Source organism: Arvicola amphibius, chromosome 1 (genome assembly GCF_903992535.2).
Source record: "Arvicola amphibius chromosome 1, mArvAmp1.2, whole genome shotgun sequence".
NCBI classification, from domain to species: Eukaryota; Metazoa; Chordata; class Mammalia; order Rodentia; family Cricetidae; genus Arvicola; species Arvicola amphibius.
Genome location: NC_052047.1, coordinates 92702667 through 92721756, shown reverse-complemented (window position 1 = coordinate 92721756; position 19090 = coordinate 92702667). Strand labels below are relative to the sequence as shown.

The 19090-nt window shown below is 37.0% G+C and overlaps 1 protein-coding gene and 1 pseudogene across 1 annotated transcript in view; both read right to left on the bottom strand.

Moving 5' to 3' along the window:
• The window catches only part of Psme4 (proteasome activator subunit 4), a 120071-nt gene that overhangs the window by 50917 nt on the left and 50064 nt on the right, over positions 1–19090 (bottom strand). The window contains exons 18-27 of the mRNA XM_038313184.2: positions 15528–15743; positions 14364–14521; positions 12729–12824; positions 5325–5380; positions 3483–3539; positions 3258–3313; positions 3059–3157; positions 1456–1518; positions 1248–1343; positions 79–210 (exon numbers count right to left, since the gene is read on the bottom strand). Of these exons, the coding sequence (XP_038169112.1) occupies positions 79–210; positions 1248–1343; positions 1456–1518; positions 3059–3157; positions 3258–3313; positions 3483–3539; positions 5325–5380; positions 12729–12824; positions 14364–14521; positions 15528–15743 (1029 nt within the window). The remainder of the gene's footprint in view (positions 1–78; positions 211–1247; positions 1344–1455; positions 1519–3058; positions 3158–3257; positions 3314–3482; positions 3540–5324; positions 5381–12728; positions 12825–14363; positions 14522–15527; positions 15744–19090) is intronic.
• On the bottom strand, positions 16510–19088 carry LOC119802243 (annotated as a pseudogene).

The following is a 19090-nucleotide window of genomic DNA, read 5'->3' as shown; positions in this document are numbered from 1 at the left end:
TATAGCAAAATATTAAATGCAGAGGCTGAATAACCAATATATGGATGTTTACTGTAGACACTGAAACAGAACCTCTACCTTGAACTGCTGCTGTGTGACACCCTGCCTATCAGGTCGTAAAAACTCCAGAACCAAAGGGATGATATCTCTGCAGCAGAAGTTATATGCTCCCAAAGCAGCAAAAAATGTTTGCTGAGCCTTGTTTCTGACCTGGGAAAAATTGAAAAAGATTTAAAAAGATGTCTAATGAAACATAAAAAGCAAAGGATGATAATTTAGATTGATTCTTAAATAACAGAAAACATATACCCTAAAAAGTAAGCAAATGATTATTAAAAGGAAGATAGTATCAGAGGAAGTTGAATGCATTCATGGGCAACAGCTTATAACACCGCTAAAAGCAAACAGCAGACACCCTAACTCACTGTTGATGAGATCGGGTCTCTTATGTCCACACACAGGAAATTACTATATTAAAAGTAACTGATATACATAAATCTTGTAATGTCTCTGTTTTAAGTGCTACAATATAATCTTTTGGTCTTATACTTTATTAAGGGATAGATGATATATTACATGTTAGTAACTATCTAAACCCAAGCATCACACACAGAAGGAATTATATAGCCATCCCAGACTGGCCTTTGGAATTTCATAGAATTAAGTAGGAGTACCAGTCTACCAACATAATCTCTCAAATTTACAACAGAGAGAAACAATTTAAGCAGGACATGTTGGTGCATATGCCAGTAATCCCAGCACTTTGGAGGTGGAGGCAAGTGGACTGAAGTTCAAGGCTAGTCTGTTTAAATAGCAAGACCTTGTTGGAGGAAGGACTGAGGATCTAAAATGAGAAGCAATTAGCTAGGCATGGTGGTGTGCCCCTTTAATCCCAGCAGGGGCAGACAGATCTCTGAGTCCGAGGCTAGCCTTATCTACAAAGTTCCAGGACAACCAGGGTTACAGAGAAACCCTGTCTAGGAAAAGAGCGTAGAGGTGAGTGGGGTGGGAACAATCATACTACAAATAAATGTTTTTGTATATTAAGGCAAAATTTGAATCTATTTGAAATTTGGAAGGTATTTACCATGGCATTGGGGACGGGAATTATTATATTTTAGTTCTGGTTCTCTTGCTTCCTTGCTGTGTGATCCTAAATGAGGGATTACTTAAATTCCACTGGGAAAACAGAGATACCTAGACTGCAAAGTAAAAAAATGTAGGTATTGGAGAGAGTAGAGCCTCACCTGACTGTATGAACTTGTTGACAATCGAAGAAGATCTCTGATCATATCTTGATGTATTCTTTTATACTCACAACCCTCAACAGTTAGTGTTCGCAACTTTAAAAAGAAATAATATAAAATAAAGTCTTGAAGAGTTTAATGAAAGTCCACTTAATTATGAGCACACTGCAGTATTATTTATTACAGGCTGAGGTGAGGGGACACTTGCCTCATGCTGCAGCATCACTCTGTCAATCAGCAGTGCTCTGATGTGTTGCTTCTTTCCATGGAGCTGGAAAACAAAACAGCAAACATCTCAGTGTTTTCACTGAGTAACTTCAACAATGGATTCCTGAATCCCATAATGAAAACTGACCTCATAATAAGAACACAGCCAGATATGGTGGTGCACACCTTTAATCTCAGACATATGTAGATCACTTTGAGTTCCAGACCACCCAGGGCTACAAAGATTGACCAAGTCTCAAAACAAAACCAACCAACCAAACAAAAAACCCAATAACAACAACAATAAAAAACAAGTCAACCCAAACCATATCCTACAAACCCTAAACCAAGAAAATGAACATAGGGCAGGAAAAAAGGCTGAAAAGCAAACGCAACTGCCACACATGTCTGACAACCTAGGTTCAACTCCTGGAACCTACATGTTCGAAGGAGAGAACTGACTTTTGCAAGCTGTCCTCTGAACTCCACTTTCACAGATGTATGCCCCCACCCCCACAAATAAATATACACCAAAAAAATTATTTGTATTGTTACAAATTACAAATTATTATTCTTTATTACATTAGTCATCAAAGTGCTCCAATTCTACCTTTTGTCCAAACCTTCCAACCTGAATCTTAAAAGCTCTGACTCAGGGTTTTCTCACCTAGATTCTAATTGTGGCAGAGTATTCTAATATTCATCTTAACTTTCAGTCAAGTGTGGTGGCTCATGCTCACAACGCATAGTCCTTTTAGTGGCTCTCCACTGCTAACTGTAAACCAAAGAACTTTCTTAAAACAAAACTATTGACCTAATTTACCTTACAGCACGCTTCCAAAGCCTGACACAGTTCCTTTCTCCTTTTTGTAGACTCCTCTATCTCCACTATTTAGCACCAGGAACATACAGGCTTCTAGAGAGCCAAGTGCAGCATAAGTCTACTGGGGAACACTGCTGGGGACAGCTCTACTGCTCTCTGGGTGTTTTTCCTTCCATGTTCCTGAAGAGGCTTATACTAATTCTAATACTGGATCATGAAATAAATATAAGAAATGTTTTCCTCAGATTTATACAAAGTTCATGCTTGTGGACTTTTTTTTCTCTTAAACAAACAAACAAACAAACCAAAAACAAAAAAATCAGCCAGACAGTGGAGGTGCCCGCCTTTAATCCCAGAACTAGGGAGGCAGAGGCAGGCGGATCTCTGTCAGCCTGGTCTACAAGAGCTAGTTCCAGGAAGCAAATCCCTATATGGATACAGAGGAGAGTAATGGATGTTATCACTAAAATAAATACTTTTAACTTAAAAAGTGATCTACAATTAAGCAATATTCCTAGCAAGTAAATACAATCCCCCCACTTAAGATCTGTATCATGCTTTTCGTCTTCATACAGTATTTTGTCTTTAAAAGTCAATGTTTTATTGTTACATAATAAGAATCCTATAGCAAACAAAACCCACATCGGTTTCATGCAATATTTTTAAAGCGACTACTTTTACTTATAGAGCAAATTTCCTCTATAAACAAATATCCTCAAATCAGGACCATTATACATCTTTGCAAAAACAAAAATTCAGAAGTTCAGGTGGAGATACTGACCCGATTTTCCATTGATTTCTTTACTAAGTTAAAGCTTTTCCATCGGGAGTCAAATTCATGTTTATGAGATCCTTGGAATTGCAGAAGGTCTCCAATAATCTGTGTCAAAGAATTTCAACATTTATTCAGAAATCACTAGTAAAACCCAAGCATATTAATAATTATGAAACTGTGTACATTAATAATTATGGAATTCTACCTTTATGATGAGAAACAATGATTTGGTATCATCTTCTGAATTTTCAAGTATGTGGTCTAAAATAGGAGAAGAAAAAAGTTTTAGCTAACACCTTAAATTACTACACAAACCCAAATCTACTTCATAAAATAAAATTTCTAAAAAAGTTAAGTAAAAGCACACCTGCCATAGGTTGCTATTTTAAAGCTTAGAAATACAGAGCAAGTTACAGGCATATATACTTACTAAGAAGTTTCCGTATGACACTAGCAATTGTTTCTCGGTGGTTCTCTCTGGATAGATCTATTTTTAAAATAAATAATAATAATAATAATAATGATGATGATGATGATGAAAAGGCATTTTAGACATGGAAAGTTCCTCATTTTATTCCAGTTTTTAACAGCTTATCCCAAGACCCTTCTTAAAAGGTAAATTGGAGGACAAATGGCTTTGCCTTTAACATAGTTAAATTAGAAGCTAAGTATGACCCAGACTAACATTCGAAACCTCTGCTTTTCAAAGATCCAAGTTAAGCAGGGCATTGAGGCACACGCCTGTAACATTAGCACCTCAGAGAATAAGAACAGGATGGCAGATGGTTCAAGGCTAGACTGATCTACAGAACAAGACCCTTTCTCCAGTAACTCTATAAATGAACAGACAGACAAATGTATCTGGGCATGGGAATGCACATCCATAAGCCCAGAGTTTGGGAGGAAGAGGAAAGAGGATAAAGGAGTTGAAGACAAGATGGGGCCACATGAGATTGGTCTCAAATAACCAAAATAAAACAATTACTTATAAAATATTTTGTCTGGAAGGTGGGGGAGAGATGGTTCAGGGTTAAAAGCACTTGCTGCCATTACAAAGAATGTGGGTTCAGTTATCAGCACCCACTAATGACCAGCTAACTTCAGATCCAGGGAATCTGAGACCTTCTGTCCTCCATGGGAATGTGATACACATACATCCAGAAAACACCTATACACATAAAATGAAAATAAATATATACTTCTTTATAAAGTGGAAGAAGGGAGAGAAAGAAAACACTGTTGTGAACATTTCAAAGTCCCAAGCTGCTAATTAGAAACCACAAAGGCTTGGGATTCTCTAAATTTACGGGTAACCCAAATCCAGGAGTTGTATCTTAGAAATTAATGTATAGAACTAATTCTATTATTAATCCATTAGTAAGAGTTTCTCTTAAGGTTGCATTTTGAACTTTAAATTAGTATACGATATAGTTGGGGGGGGGTGTTGCTGGGAAATGACCCTGAGTCTCAGGCATGTATGTAAATATATGCTCTATCAATCAGCAACATCCAGTTGTCTCATAAATACTAATACAGTAAGGGCTGGGGTATCTCTTAGTGGGAGAACACTTATCTATCCTGTTTATGTCTCTGGGTATGATCTTCCAGCACCACATCGAAAAACTAAATTGAATTAAATTCACTCGAAACTCTACAAAGACCATCAAATATAAAGGCTACAATATTCCCCATTCACATTAATGTTTCGCCCTACAAGAATTAAAAACATGGCTGGTGAGATGGCTTAGCTGATAAGGATCTTTCAAGTGATAGTCCGAGCTTGAGCCCCAGAATCAACACAGTGTAAAGAAAATTCACTCTGGCAACTTGTCCTGTGACCATGGAATGTACACATACATACAAAAACCAAACAACTATCCTTTTAAGCAAAAATAAATAAATAAAACTTAAATGAATGCTGTTTAGTAGCAAAGCTTATATCTAAACACAGAAAGTAATTAAATTTATGGAGTCAGTTTCTGTTATTTATTGGCAATTCTTTAAATAATAGTTCATAAAGCCAGAGTCAGATCTCTGAGTCTAAGGACTCCCTGGGCTACATAATGAGACCCTGTCTCAGAAAAAAAAAAAAAAAAAAAAAAATAAGCATCTAGTTTCCCAGAGAGAAAGAAAATGATTGTTGCACAATGAGTATATTTTATATACTACAAAGAATCTAAGAACCATAAATATAAAATGACTCAATTCTAATTGTTACAGAGAAGCTAAACAGATAGCTTCTACAGACTTACTTCAGTTAGTATTCACATACCATGTTCCAGTCCAGTATACAATTTTGTTTCCTCTAAGGACACCATACTTGGTACCCTGTTTAAAAACAAGAGAGCTTCATTTACTAATAATATCAAAACAAAAGGTCAAAGGAAAAAAACCTCATTGTTAAAATGTTTAATTAAATTAAAACAAAGGTAACACACTTGTAATAGATTTCTATTCTCCAGTACTTTAACTCTTTACATTTCTGAAAGTTAATGCTGCCATTTCATTAAGAAGCATAGTAACTTAGCAACTAACTTAAAGAAAATGTTCCTTTAGTTCCTTTTTGCAAGAATAAAAAGTCATCTCTCAATGAACCTCTATCGATAACTGAATATTCAAGTGGAAAAGCTTATATTCACTGATAAGAATTCATTCATCTTCACAAAGAAAATTTAGCTTCATAATTATATTTTCAAGTTTGTCAACTTTTATTGCTGAAGCACCTAATAATAGCACACATGGTTCTCTATAAGAGATAAGAGCTATAAGCATAGCTCTTTCTCTTTAAACCAGCAAAATGGACCTTTCCTAACACTGTAGTCAAATGACATTTCTAAATCATTATGTAGAACACTAAATCTCAAAGATCAGTCACAAGCTAGGCTTGGTGGCTCATGCCTGTAATCCCAGTACTCTAGAGGCTAAGGCATGAAGAGTAGGGTGAATTCAAGGCCAGGATAGGGCTACATAGTGAGCTTTAGGCCAACCTGAACTAAAAAGTGAAACTGTCTTTAAAACCCCAAAAATTTGCCCAAACAAAATATGTCAGTACGATCAGACCAAGCTAGTTAAATTCAACAAATGGCTGAGCATTACCTATAGATTTATAAGAACACATTTTATGGGAGGCTATGGATTTATAAATCTGAATCTATATACACATATACACATGTATATATATGTATGTATATCTTCAATAGAAGTCTATCTCAATTTTCAAAATTTCAAAATACAAGACAGTTCAATGGCTATTCTAATAAAGAGAAGACACCTCCTAAGAGCCACACAGTGAACAAACCCAACACAGGCTATTCTAATAAATAGAAGACACCTCCTAAGAGCCACACAGTGAACAAACCCAACACAGGCTACTTTATAATAAACAGAAACTGTAGTTATTATCTAACACTAATGAGCTTACAACACATATAATGAGGAAGGAAACACCACTTTTAATCAACATATCCCCAAGGGTACCCCACAAAGCAGCTAAATTTAAAGCATTATTTCTGCTATAATGTCTGACTTAATAAATCCTGACATAGCAAATGACTTCAGAGTACTGAAGCTCCGGTTTCTCAGCTATGCTGCTCACCATAATTCAGTGCCTAAGACAGCAAAATCTCAGGACCAAACCTACAGAATATAAACAGGAATGGTTCTTTTTCACTAATGTAGTTTAAAATTCATTAATATTTTATAGCATAAAATGCTAATTTTCTTTTTTGAGACTTTCTAAAAGTTTGCTTTCTTGCTATAGAGTTTCAACCTGTGGCAAAGCTCACAAATTTCAGCATCTTGTTAACTTTTATGAGCAGAAATAAGTATGTATCCAAAACCCAAAGTCTGTAAAGAATAAAACCTCTTAACAATAAGCTTCAAGTCTCTACTGAAATTAGCTCTCAGTACTAAACAGAAAAGTACAACAAAAAGAGAAAGGAGCTTTCATCACCTTCTTGGTGGAGCACAGGGAAGGGTTTGTCATAGTTGATTCACGAGAACAGAAATCTCTTCCCTGCTGATACAAATCTACGATTTGTCTAAAGCAAAAATACAGCTTTACTCATTACTCAACTCATGCTCACTACCACATAATACTAAGTGCTTCAGTCAGTCACACTACCTTAATAAGATTAAAAATAGTTTCCACAGTTATTGATTTTTCCAGAATTTTTACTGCATCAAAAAATAATATCAAAGAGATGCAGAGACAGCACCATCAGTACCGTACCTGCTGCATAAGCACCAGGCTATGGGTTCAGACTCAGCCCCTGTGGCGGCACAGTGCTGAGAAGAACAGAACAGAATCTCGGGGCGGGGCTCACTGGCCAGCCATTCGACAAAGCAACCAGCCCAGGCACAGAGAGAAACCACGTCTCAAAAACTAAGGTGGAGAACAACAGGGAAAGACTTGCAACAACAACCTACGGGAGTACCCTATACACAGACACATACAATGCACATACTGCACACATGAAGGATTTTACTTGATAGTCTAGAGTGTTTCATTCTATGCATTTTTAGCTCTTCTAACATCACCCATTTGAAAACAAATATCATCAGAAAAGCCTCAAGCTAACTTCTTAAATCTATGTGTCAATTCTGAACTGCTTTCTTTTTTATCATTTAGCCCACTTAAAAATAAAGTACCCTGCATTGTTTTGTAGTCTGCTAGCTAGTATCAAATAGTGAAAAAGAAAACCTACCTTGTATAAAATTTTAAAATATTAAACTTCAAAATGATCTATTCTTTTTCTATTTTGAAACAAAAATTAACATACAACTTTCATGTTATTCAGATATATGGTACTTAATTAAATTTAAACATTAATTTTGTTACCCAGAATTCTTTTTTACATACACTTATCTAAGAATCAAATTTTATCTTTCTGTCTATCACAAATTAAACTCTTAATTGGTTTGACATATTTTACAGCAAATGTGTCTTAACAAGTATATATAGTCATATGTGTTAGTATATGCCTATATACTCAGGAAGCTGAGGCAAGAGGATCTTCTCAAATTTGAGGCCAGCCTGGGCTAAGTAAACAAAACAAATAAATAAAAGCAATAGCATCAAAATCTATAATTTAAGTTCCATATATTATTTGTCTTGAGAATGAAACACAATTCTGAAAAATAATTCCAACAAAACACACTGTAAGCAGTTATATGTATGTAATAATAATAAAGTAAAACCATCTCCACTGTTCCTAGACCAGGCCACCCAACTATAACAAAACATCTTAGAATTTGGAGGCACTATCACATTATCTGTACCATTAGATGGCATGCTTTTAGGTAGCACTAGAACAATAACAATAATCACTGGTGGAAAACAGAGGATGCTAGAAACGGAAAAAAAATGACAAAAACGTAAAAGCAAAATATACAGTACAAGTCAGGTATGTACAAAGACTAGATCAATTGTCATGAAATAGGAATAAACAATATTATATACAGTCTTCTACTGTGTATGTAAAAGAACACCTTGCCTTCCCAAGAACCCCACCCCTTCCTGAATAAAATAAGTAAAAAGATTTGAAATCAAGCCACTGGCAGGCTTTCTCCACTTAATGCACAAGTGTTTCACAAGAGACAGTTGGCCACTTCTGTGTACCCAGATATCTGCATCAATAACAGCTGAAAATAACAAAACTGAAAAGCTCCTCTATTTATGCTACCATAAATACCAGAGGGCTGCTAAGAGAAACTTTACACATTGGAGATTTAAAAGTAACTGTGAAAATAGATTTTCATGTCTGACACACAATGAAAACAATCAGAAGGCGAAATAAGGAGAAAACAGGGTTACTCACCGTGGAGTAGTAACTGTTTCCTGTTCTGTGTGCAGCTCCCCCAGCAGTGCTGGGTAGTTTCCTGGAGGTGCCAAGAGAGGTTAGCTAGCCCTGCCCCTCATCGTATACACAACACATCCTTTCACACATCAATGAAATGGTCTCAAGCTTAGACGGTAAGAATTTTGTTGAGTGGATAGTTAGTAAAAGCTGAGATCTCAAAGAATGATTTGACTATGATGTAACAGATCAGAGGGAAGGGAAACGAAGAAAAGAAGTATTCTGATGAAAATGGTGACTCCTCTACCTTGAGTAACCCTGTTTTTTAGATGTTAGTTTCTGCATCCTCTAATAGCTGGTTAGACCTAAAAGATCTCAACAAAAAGTGGACTGAAAAAGGAGAAAACTGAGGATTTCAGGGTTAAAGGCAAATGTCCAAGGTTCCTATGTGACAACAGAAAGACACAATCCAATTTTCACTCTACAGGTAGAGCTGTATGCATTAACTGCTGCAGAAGTAGAGCCTCTCTTAAAGTCCCAGGAACAGAGCAGAGATCCATTCTAAGATCATTCAGCAATGGATGGCAATGAGCAGAACTGCTAAAATTCACAGTTTTAAATTGTATTAAAGTGACAAGTTTTTAGCCTTAATTACCTCCAAGGACCTTTTATCTATATTTTGACATGTGAAGGTTTATGGTGATTACAGGTATTTAGTGACCTACATTGATACATCATTTACTTTTATACTTTAGATTTAGCTTTTTGTATTTGTCTGTCAATCACTGAATAGCATTAAGAAAAAATAGTTTTGTGTTTAGTAACCATTTCCCCAATAGTAAATTAAGATCATCACGTAAACTCCATCAGAAACATAGCTACACAGAAGTCAAGTAAGTTTATGGTTTTCCATCACAGTTTTCCAGAGGACAAATACTATATTGTTAACAAATACAGAGAGCAAACCTGGTACTAAGTAATCTGACTCTGAGTGTAACAGAACATGCAATATTTCATATAAGCAAGACCTGGATGAAAAGTTTAAGTACAAATTATAAAACAATGCTTGAATTGCTAATAATTGCCAAAATTGATCTGGTGTTTTAGAACACGAATGCCTCACAATTGTACAAGTAAACTTAACTTAGAAAAGCTAACAAGAGGTATTACAGACACCTGAGGCTTTGCATGACTCCACTCTCTCCCCACAGCTGGGCTTCCCTCTACTCCCTACAGACTCAGACTCGACCTCAGCTCTTCTCTCTTGGCTTTAGTCTGTGACAATCTCGAGAGCACCGGCCACTCTGCACACCCCATGTGTCACTGTGTCACAGGATGTAGACACTGACTTAACTTTTTTTTCTTCACTCAATTTAAATTTGGAAAATTTAACTCTTTCACTATAAATGTATAAGAGAAGAAACATTTTAGAAATTTTAAAGGCTATTTTATTAGTTTTGGATTCATTCACCTTCTGTAATAAAAGTGAAAATGGTGCACACAGGAAATAAAAGCATGAAGTTGTTCTTCACGGTTTTTGATAAAGACAATACAAGTTATCACTGGAAAGATCCTGTTAAGAACTACTTCAAAGCCAACAGAAAGTGTATTTAAGAAAAAAAAAAATCCCACTTGGCAGATAGCTTGGCACTTGGCACTAGCTGCTTTTCAGGAGGACCTGGGCTTGAATCCCAGCACCCACATACACGATCGCTCAAGGCTGTCTGTAACTCCAGTTCCATGAAGATCTGATGCCCACACATATAAAATAAGAAAATAAAGTAAAAAAATTTAAGTTTCTGCTTGGCAATTTAAATCAAAGAGATGGTTGCTTGCTTCTAACTCTAAATAATGCAGTTATTAATCTGTGCAGATACTGAACCCATGTTTTAAAATGTAAATTGCTTAATGATTTTAAAAACATATTTATATTCAATGTGTTCTTTAAGATTTCATCATATTTTCCATTAATTTTTTACTCTAAAAGTGAAGGTTTCTGCCTCCACCTACCCCCATTTTTCTTTTTCTGAGACAAAGTCTCACTATGGCCAGCCTCAAATTTTCCAACCTCCTATCTCAGCTTCCAGAGTGCTACAATTAAATGAGCCGCCATACCTGGCTAAATCTGAAAAATCTGAAGCCTAAAACTTTTCAGTCTAACATATTTCTGGTGGAAACCCCATGAATAGAACTCAGTGTCAATTTTAGAACTTAAATAGTGCTCTTATTGTATTATATATTTATTAATATATGCATTTTATCAGAAAAGGCATGTCAAAGTGGCATTCTAATAAACAAGCATAGGAATTTTTCTTGAGGGGAGAAAGTGTCAAACAAAATCTTGCTATGCGCCCAGGCTGACCTCAAACTTGCAATTCTCCTATTTCAGCCTCTCCGATATATATGAGATTACATATGTGAGCCACTGAATCTGGGTTATAAGGAACTTTTGTCATGATGAAAGTTTACTTCAAAAGAGAAAACTTAGGCTTCTATCTTAAGCCTCCAATACTCTGGAGGCTTAAGATAGAAGCACTGACGTGAGTTTCAGGCTTAGCCAGAGCTATAGAAGGAGACCTCAATCTCAAACAAAACCAACCAACCAAACAAACAAACAGAAAATCTCAGGAAGAAAGATGAAGACATGCCTCAATTCATTATGACAGTATACATGGCAGAGCTATAGGCCGAGATGAACTGCAAGGCAAACACATGAGTCTCCTCAACTGCCCACTTACTACTGTATCCCAACCATAAGACATGTTTGAGCTGTTAAGACAAACTACTGCATTACATGCTCACAAGTCTCCCTATTAACATTTTGTAGAGCTCTACTGACACCCAATTTGGTAAGCATGAAATAGTGTTGTGTGTGCTATACAGGATGTTTTTACAGTATGGTACAGGATTAAGATCATTAAAGAAAAAAGTCTCAAAGGGCTCTTATTTTAAAATATATTTGAAAATCAATCTTTCTTAATAAAAATTAATATTGGTAAAATTATTCTTATATAGACTAATAAAATATATGGGTGAAAATCTAATTTTTTAAAAGACTTAGCGAGATCTTAAACAAATTTAAAACAGATTTTTTGGCCTAAAATGAAACTACTACTTTTAAACTTAACACTTTAAAGTTCAGTGATAAACGGTTTTAGGGTAAAATAAGAGGCAATTATGTTTTGGAAAGTTTAACTCCAAATGACTATACAAAATATGGTCATGTCCTGTTTAAACTATTCTTACCTCAGTCTTTTATGATTGAATTGAAAAAATAAATCAGCAAATAATTTCTTCTATCTCTAATTTTTAAGGGCAGCTATCTACTCCTATGTGCTCTTCATTAGCTTCCTCAGCAGTGAGGCAGATGCTGGGGATTCAGAACACTGAGTTAATATCCGGCTGCTGACCCTTCATGCCAAGCTCATACATGGTATCATGTCATGGCATCTCCATATTGTGTTGCCCAGGTGGCAGGGCCAGCAACGGATTACACATTCTACACGATGTACTGCAGAGCAGTACTAACACTCATCTGCAGGGTCCTAAGTCAGTGCTGACCGCCTGCAAAATAGGGTTTGTTTTCTTTGCGTGCTTTCTAAAAAGAAAAGTATGAATCCTAAATTACCTCCCAGCTATTATTTTTAAATATATTAACATCTGAAGATATTCTATCTTGCTACCACATGAAGATCTATATAAAGTCTTTAAGAATTTCATAGACCTAAATTATACCTTAGGTGTTTTTGCCCTAAGAGCTACAAACATAGAAGATCAAACAATTCAGAAACAACATTAAGAATAGCCCATGAAGTAGGTAAACTTAAAATTTGTCAAATGGCAAAAGAGCAAAACAGGTAGGTTTGTTCTTTACTTACAAGTTAGTAACTGGCTCTCCTTTCAACGGAGGTAGGAGGTTCCCTGAGCCAATCAAGCAGCTGTGTACTATCGTCAGACTCTGTAGAATATCATCTCTATACAACACAAAACATATTATCTTATTTTAGAAGATTCCTAAGTCATTTTTAACAAGACTTCTAGAAAATCTAGAATCTAGGGAGAAGAACAAAACTTTATCTAATGGTCATGGGCACAACAAGTACTGGTTTATCACTGAGTAACAACATATTTATTGCTGATATTAGGCCTTCTTAAACAGGTTTTAAATGATTAGTAACATGTAATGACTAACTGCATTCTGAGAAGCAAATTTTAATTTAATTAACTAAATACAAAGATAACTACCACTAACAAGAAACAATACCAAAAAATGTTTATCTTACTTCAAATTTCAAACATGGAATTGGGGGAAAAAAAGGAGGAGGAGGGAGGAGGAAGAGAGCGGAGGAAGGAGGGGGAGGGGGAGGAGGAGGAGGAAGAGAGGGGAGGAGGAGGAGAAAAGAAAAATCTAGCTGCACACACATTTGCTTCCAAAAAGAAGTTTAGCAGATTTGAAACACACTAAATCTCTTGTTATTATTTTAGGAATCTTCAAAACAACTTCAAAATATAAAAGTCTAATGGATTCAATAATAACTATTTCTTCTTAAATTCCTACGGAAAAGAAAGAAAATCTCAGTTAAGTAAACTCAATGTCAACAATGAGAGCTACTTAATAAGTTCAATGTTCAGTAGACAGATAAAGGTCTTTCCTTTGAAAGGGGTATACCTTACCTATACTTTCCAAAATAAGCAAGTGAAATCGCTAAGTAGAAGTGTTTCTGCCAAAAACTGGGAGGTTGAGATGGGAATTAGTTTTAGTATTTAACATGGGTAGGAGGGCTTAGTGCGGTGGGTGCACACATTTACTCCCAGCTCTTAGGAGGCAGAGATAGGCGGATCTCTTGAGTTCCAGTATAGTCTACATGGTGAGAATCTGTCTCAAAATGAAACAAAAAAAGAAAATACAAACAATACCAAAACTCAAAAATGTTTTGGTGGGACTGAGATGGTCAACCCAGTGACTGTCCAGCACGATGTCCTGGGTTTGATCCCAAGCACTGTGTAACCTGGGAATGGTGGAACATGATTATAATCCCGGCACTTGGGAAGTAGAGGCAAGAGGACCAGGTGTTCAAGGTCATCTTTGACCAGTCTTGACTATAAGAAACCCTGTCTCAAAAAACAAAAACAAACCTTATGCAACCAAAAATACAAAAACCTGTTTCAACATTGATGAATTTACACAATGTTCAATGTTTTTCCCAGTGCATTTAATGTATATTTTTCAAAACAAATACAGAATATGTTATGAATCACAGAGCTGGAGAGATGGCTAAGAGGCTAAGTGTACTTGTTTCTCTTGCAGTGGACCTAGGTTCAGATCCCAGCACCCACACTGTGGCTCAGGATCCAAAGTCTTGTGATGTCTGTGGCTACCAGGCATACACATGCAAGCAAAACACTCATACACATAAAATAAAATAAATCTTAAAAAAAAGTAAACATATACATCAGATATAGAGGTTGGGGCAGGTATTAAAGTTTGAAGGATACTACTAAAGAAAACCAACCTAGACATTTCAAGTTCTCCATCCCCACAACACTGGAGTTTGATGAGCTCAGGCTGAAGAAAGGAGTCTAACAAATAGAAGGCGAAAGAAACTTCCTCTGAAGAAGGAACATGCCACTGGATCCCCAGATTCCATAAATCTCCAGGCTTACCCCAGTCCTAGGAAAGAAAAGCTTTTCACTAAGTTGTAAACTTGGAGAAACACATGTGTCCACAACATTTATATATTTAAAATCAGACCTAGAAATAATATACTGATACACACAAAAGACTCATGAAAATATCATTACTCCTTTATTAATATTATACCCCTGAAAAATGTCTCCCTAAAAGCCACTTAATATGCATTTCTTGCAGGAGAGAAAGGAAGTTCATATGAAGTTAGCTAGTTTAGGCCTGAGATAATGTAAAACTACTGAGGTTAGATATGGCCCAGCCATTGCAGAAAAGCAGACAACCATCCAAGTATGTTGGCACACAGCAGCTATATATCACAGCACAGGAGAAGTTGACACAGGACAATCACAGCATCAAGTCCAGCCCAGGCTATGTAGCAGGAAAAGAGGGTAGAGTTTTAGCTTCATGACAAGTTAAAATGAATGAGTCTAATACATTCCAATAACAGGGTTTTATTTGTTCTGTATTTGTTTTTGTTTGTATGTACATATGTATGTATGTATGTAGCATTCTGCCTACATGTATCCCTGCGTACCAGATATTATTATAGATGGTTGGGAGCCACCATAAGTTTCTGGGAATTGAACTCAAGACCTCTGGAAGAGCAAACGCCAGTGCTCTTAACCTTTGAGCCAATTCTCTAGCCCTCCAATAAGTTATAAGCAATGTACTTTAATATAAAGAACTGGGACACTGAATTCTGTCCCAGACCACAGTCGTTTGATTCCAGACCTATGTGGTGACTCACAACTCTGCAACTCCAGGTCCAGGGGATCTGATGTTCTCTCTTCTATCATTTGGGGGCAGTGGACACATACATGGCTCACAGACACACACAGACACAATACCCACACTCAATAAATAAATAAAACTTCCTGAAAAGATGTGACATTCTTATACATAGCAGAAAGAAACAATACCTCTGAATTATTTAAAAACAGGACCCAATATATTTATTCTTTAATCCAAAATGATTGAAAATGCTTGCCTTGATAGGGAAGTATTCAGAAGGAGGCTTATTAAAGCCACCGGGTACACTGCAGTATTCTGTGGGGTAGATTAGTGTGGTAGAACGAAGAAGATGATGCAGAAGGTTGCAAGACAGTGTGTAGCCCTGCTTACAGGCGAGGTGTAGGGTTCGCTGGAGAATCTTCACAAGTTGCTCCTTGTACAGAAGCAACTTCTTCCCATCTACACGAGTAATCTGAAAAGACAGAAAAAATACTCGAAGGCAGCTGGGTAGTGGTGGTTCCAGGACAGCCAGGGCTATGCAGAGAAGCCCTTTCTCAAAAAAGAAATAAACAAAAACTCAAAAACAAACTTGGTTTTACATCTAGAACCAATAATCAATTCAAGGTTCATTTGACATTATAGTGCTTAAAAAAACAGTATTTCTGTAAGTGACTTTGAATCACTTAAAAAATGCTTTTAAAAATTTTTAACTATAGTTATTAACCTTTTAAAATCAAAACACCTATGTTTTTACATGCCAAAGTAACATCTTTTTTCAAAAGAATCCATATACCTTTAAAGAAAACAAAATACGTCTTTAAATTTTTAAACTATCTCATAAATAAAATGCAAGTTTGACTGGTAAAAGATTTTCTAAGAGTTAGGCATGTTGGTACACATCTTCAACTCCAGCAGATCTTTGTAAGTCTGAGGCCAGCCTGGGTTATATAGTGACAAACCCGAGTCCCCCAAAAAAACAAACCGTGAGCTAGGCATGGTGGCTCATGACTTTAATCCCAGCACTCGGGAGGCAGAGGCAGGTGGGTTTCTGTGAATTCGAGGCCAGTCTAGTCTACAAACCGAGTTCCAGAACAGCCAGGGCTGTTATTCAGAGAAACCGTATCTTGAAAAACAAAAATCCAAAATATAACATAAATAAAAATTCCATTCGAGGCCAGCCTGGTCTACAAGAGCTAGTTCCAGGACAGGCTCTAAAAAAGCTGCAGAGAAACCCTGTCTCGAAAAACCAAAAAAAGAAAAAAGAAAAAAAAAAATTCCAAATCTGATAATATCCTAAGTAATAGGTTATTTTTGTTTTGTTTTGTTTTGTTTTATTCTTGGAAAACTTTATTACAGTTTAAACAGCAAAGCAACAGATGGGAGAGTAAGGCCATCCTTCACAGCTATCTGTGGCAAACCCCACACGAGAGACATAATTTAGGCAAAAGACATCTATATTATAGTTATCTCTCAATTTGAGATCATGGGAAATCAGTCACACAGGTTAGAAACAGGTCTGCATGAAGTCCCACCAGAAAGCAGAAGTGACGCCTAATGTGGCTAAGCCTGTCGGCATCTGATCCTGAGCTCCTGAAGATCAAGAGCAGGAAAAACACCAGCAAGGGGACTGCACTCCCACCGCCTTAACCTTTATTAGGACTGCGGTATCACAATCGAGGTGGAGGTTCAAACAGTCAAGTCAAGCCCGAAAGGTAAGAATCATGTATTTCTTTAGAGGAAACACAAAAACATGACTAATTGGATCTTCTCTTAATTTACAATTAAAAAGTCTATTTTGGAAGACATAAAAAAGTAGACACACCAGCACTGTAACACCTGAAAAGATTCCACACCAAGTGTCCCCATTAAGAACCGCAACTGCGAAGTCTGTTTCAGCCCACAGAGGCGATTCTGCGTGAGAATGAGCTGTTTACTTGGGCTTGCCCTCTATCGACAGCACACTCCTGGTCAACTGTTAAATTTCTACTGTGGGGCTCGTCTTCCACTGCATTTCCCTTTAACTAAAATGCACCTCAACATGACTAGACAATTCAAAGAGGCTGTAATGGCCTAATTTTCTTCTTCTTTTTAAAATTTAAAGTTGGGGAGCTCACTATGTAGCCCAGGCTGGCCTTGAACTCATCAGCCTTCCAAGTGTTGGGATTTGAGTGCAACACCAAGTCCAGCTCAATAATCTTCTTCTACTGTAGTTGATCGTGTTCTCAGTGATGGCTAATGCCCAATTTGACCATAGTCTTTGATTTTAGATTTACAACAGAATACTGCATCACATACAATCATCTTGATCAGTGAGTGATGTACTTACATCTCATAACAAGTTACCATATAAAATGTGCAATATTGTTGCAAAAAATAGACGGTATAGAAGTTTCTACATTCCCACACAGGCTTTAAAATGAGGTAATGAAAGCTTGACTGATTAACCCTTTCTACCATTCGGGATGTCTCAGGGAAAAACAATGCTGACACACCTTTCCTCAGATTTTTCTCATGTCATGTTGCCTTTGAATAATTCTGAGGACCTGTTTTATGCTGAAAAATAATTTAAGAAATCCTTCAGCTTTGTTGGGTAGTCTGTCATCACTCCAGCTGCTCCCAAATCAAACGCTCTTTTGTACTCATGCAAACATATACTTGGATGCCCCAGGCTGTGAGGAGGTCGAATAGAGCTTTCCACATTAATGGGTACCAGAAAGCCAGATGAGAAACTTATAACCTTTGGACACAGTGTGTGGCTCTTTCAGCTTCAGTATCATAGAAGGCATTGGAATTTCAAAAAACTGTTCTCGAATGGGCAAAAAGGGCAAGAGGCCAGTGAAGAAAAGGCCAAGGATGAGCAGAACACGCTGTAGGCTGAAGAGTATAGGAATATCTGAGTTCTCTTTATAGCACTTTTCTACAACTGCAAAGCTGGCATTGCCCCACAGTTAGGTGCTCTCTCTTATACTGCTTCACCAATTCTGAGGCCTTCTTAATCAGCACACTGTTGTTGACTTTGATGTCGATGTTAATGGGGTCTCAGGAAAAGCCTCAAACACCTCCTTCAGCAGTGGAATGCAGTTATCTTTTCCTTCACACTTGCCTGCTCTCTGAAATGGTAGGGTGGGAGCTCACAGTATTTGAGGTCAGAGACATTTACACTGATCCCAGTTGACCTCTTCAGATGTGCATCATGTGACACTACAACTTGTACATCTTTTGTGATATGTCAGTCCAGTTCCAACATATCAGTTACATCATGTTCTTTACACCTCTGCAGTGAGAGATGTGCCTACTGAGGAATTGCTGTTTCTTTCTCTGGTGCAACAACGTTCGGTATTTAAGCAACAAGAACGACATGACCAAATACCCTCCCAGGATAGAGAAAAGGCAAAAAACTGCGGTAGATGACATCCTCAGTCACCACCTTCTGCGCCTCTGAACCCCACTGCGCTGTGGCAGTAGCAGCAGCTGCTCAAGGTCTGCTCGCTCCCCATTGGGCGCCCTCGGCACAGCTGGTTATTCATTTTTTAACAGAAAACTGGACAGGGAACATTTCCATCTCATTTTTACAATGACAGACTTTGAAATACCCCATCTTGCTGGTGCATGCCTACAATTTCAGCTCTCAGGAGCCCAAGAAAGAAAAATTACCATGAATTCCAGGCTGGTGTAGAAACTATAACAAAGACCTAGTCTCATCAAAATAACAGTAACAACAATAGTAAATTCCCAAATATCTGACTTTTCATATGCTTTAATGTAAGTCCAACAACAACAAAAACTAAACTCTAGAATCAAGCAAGCACTTTCTTGCAA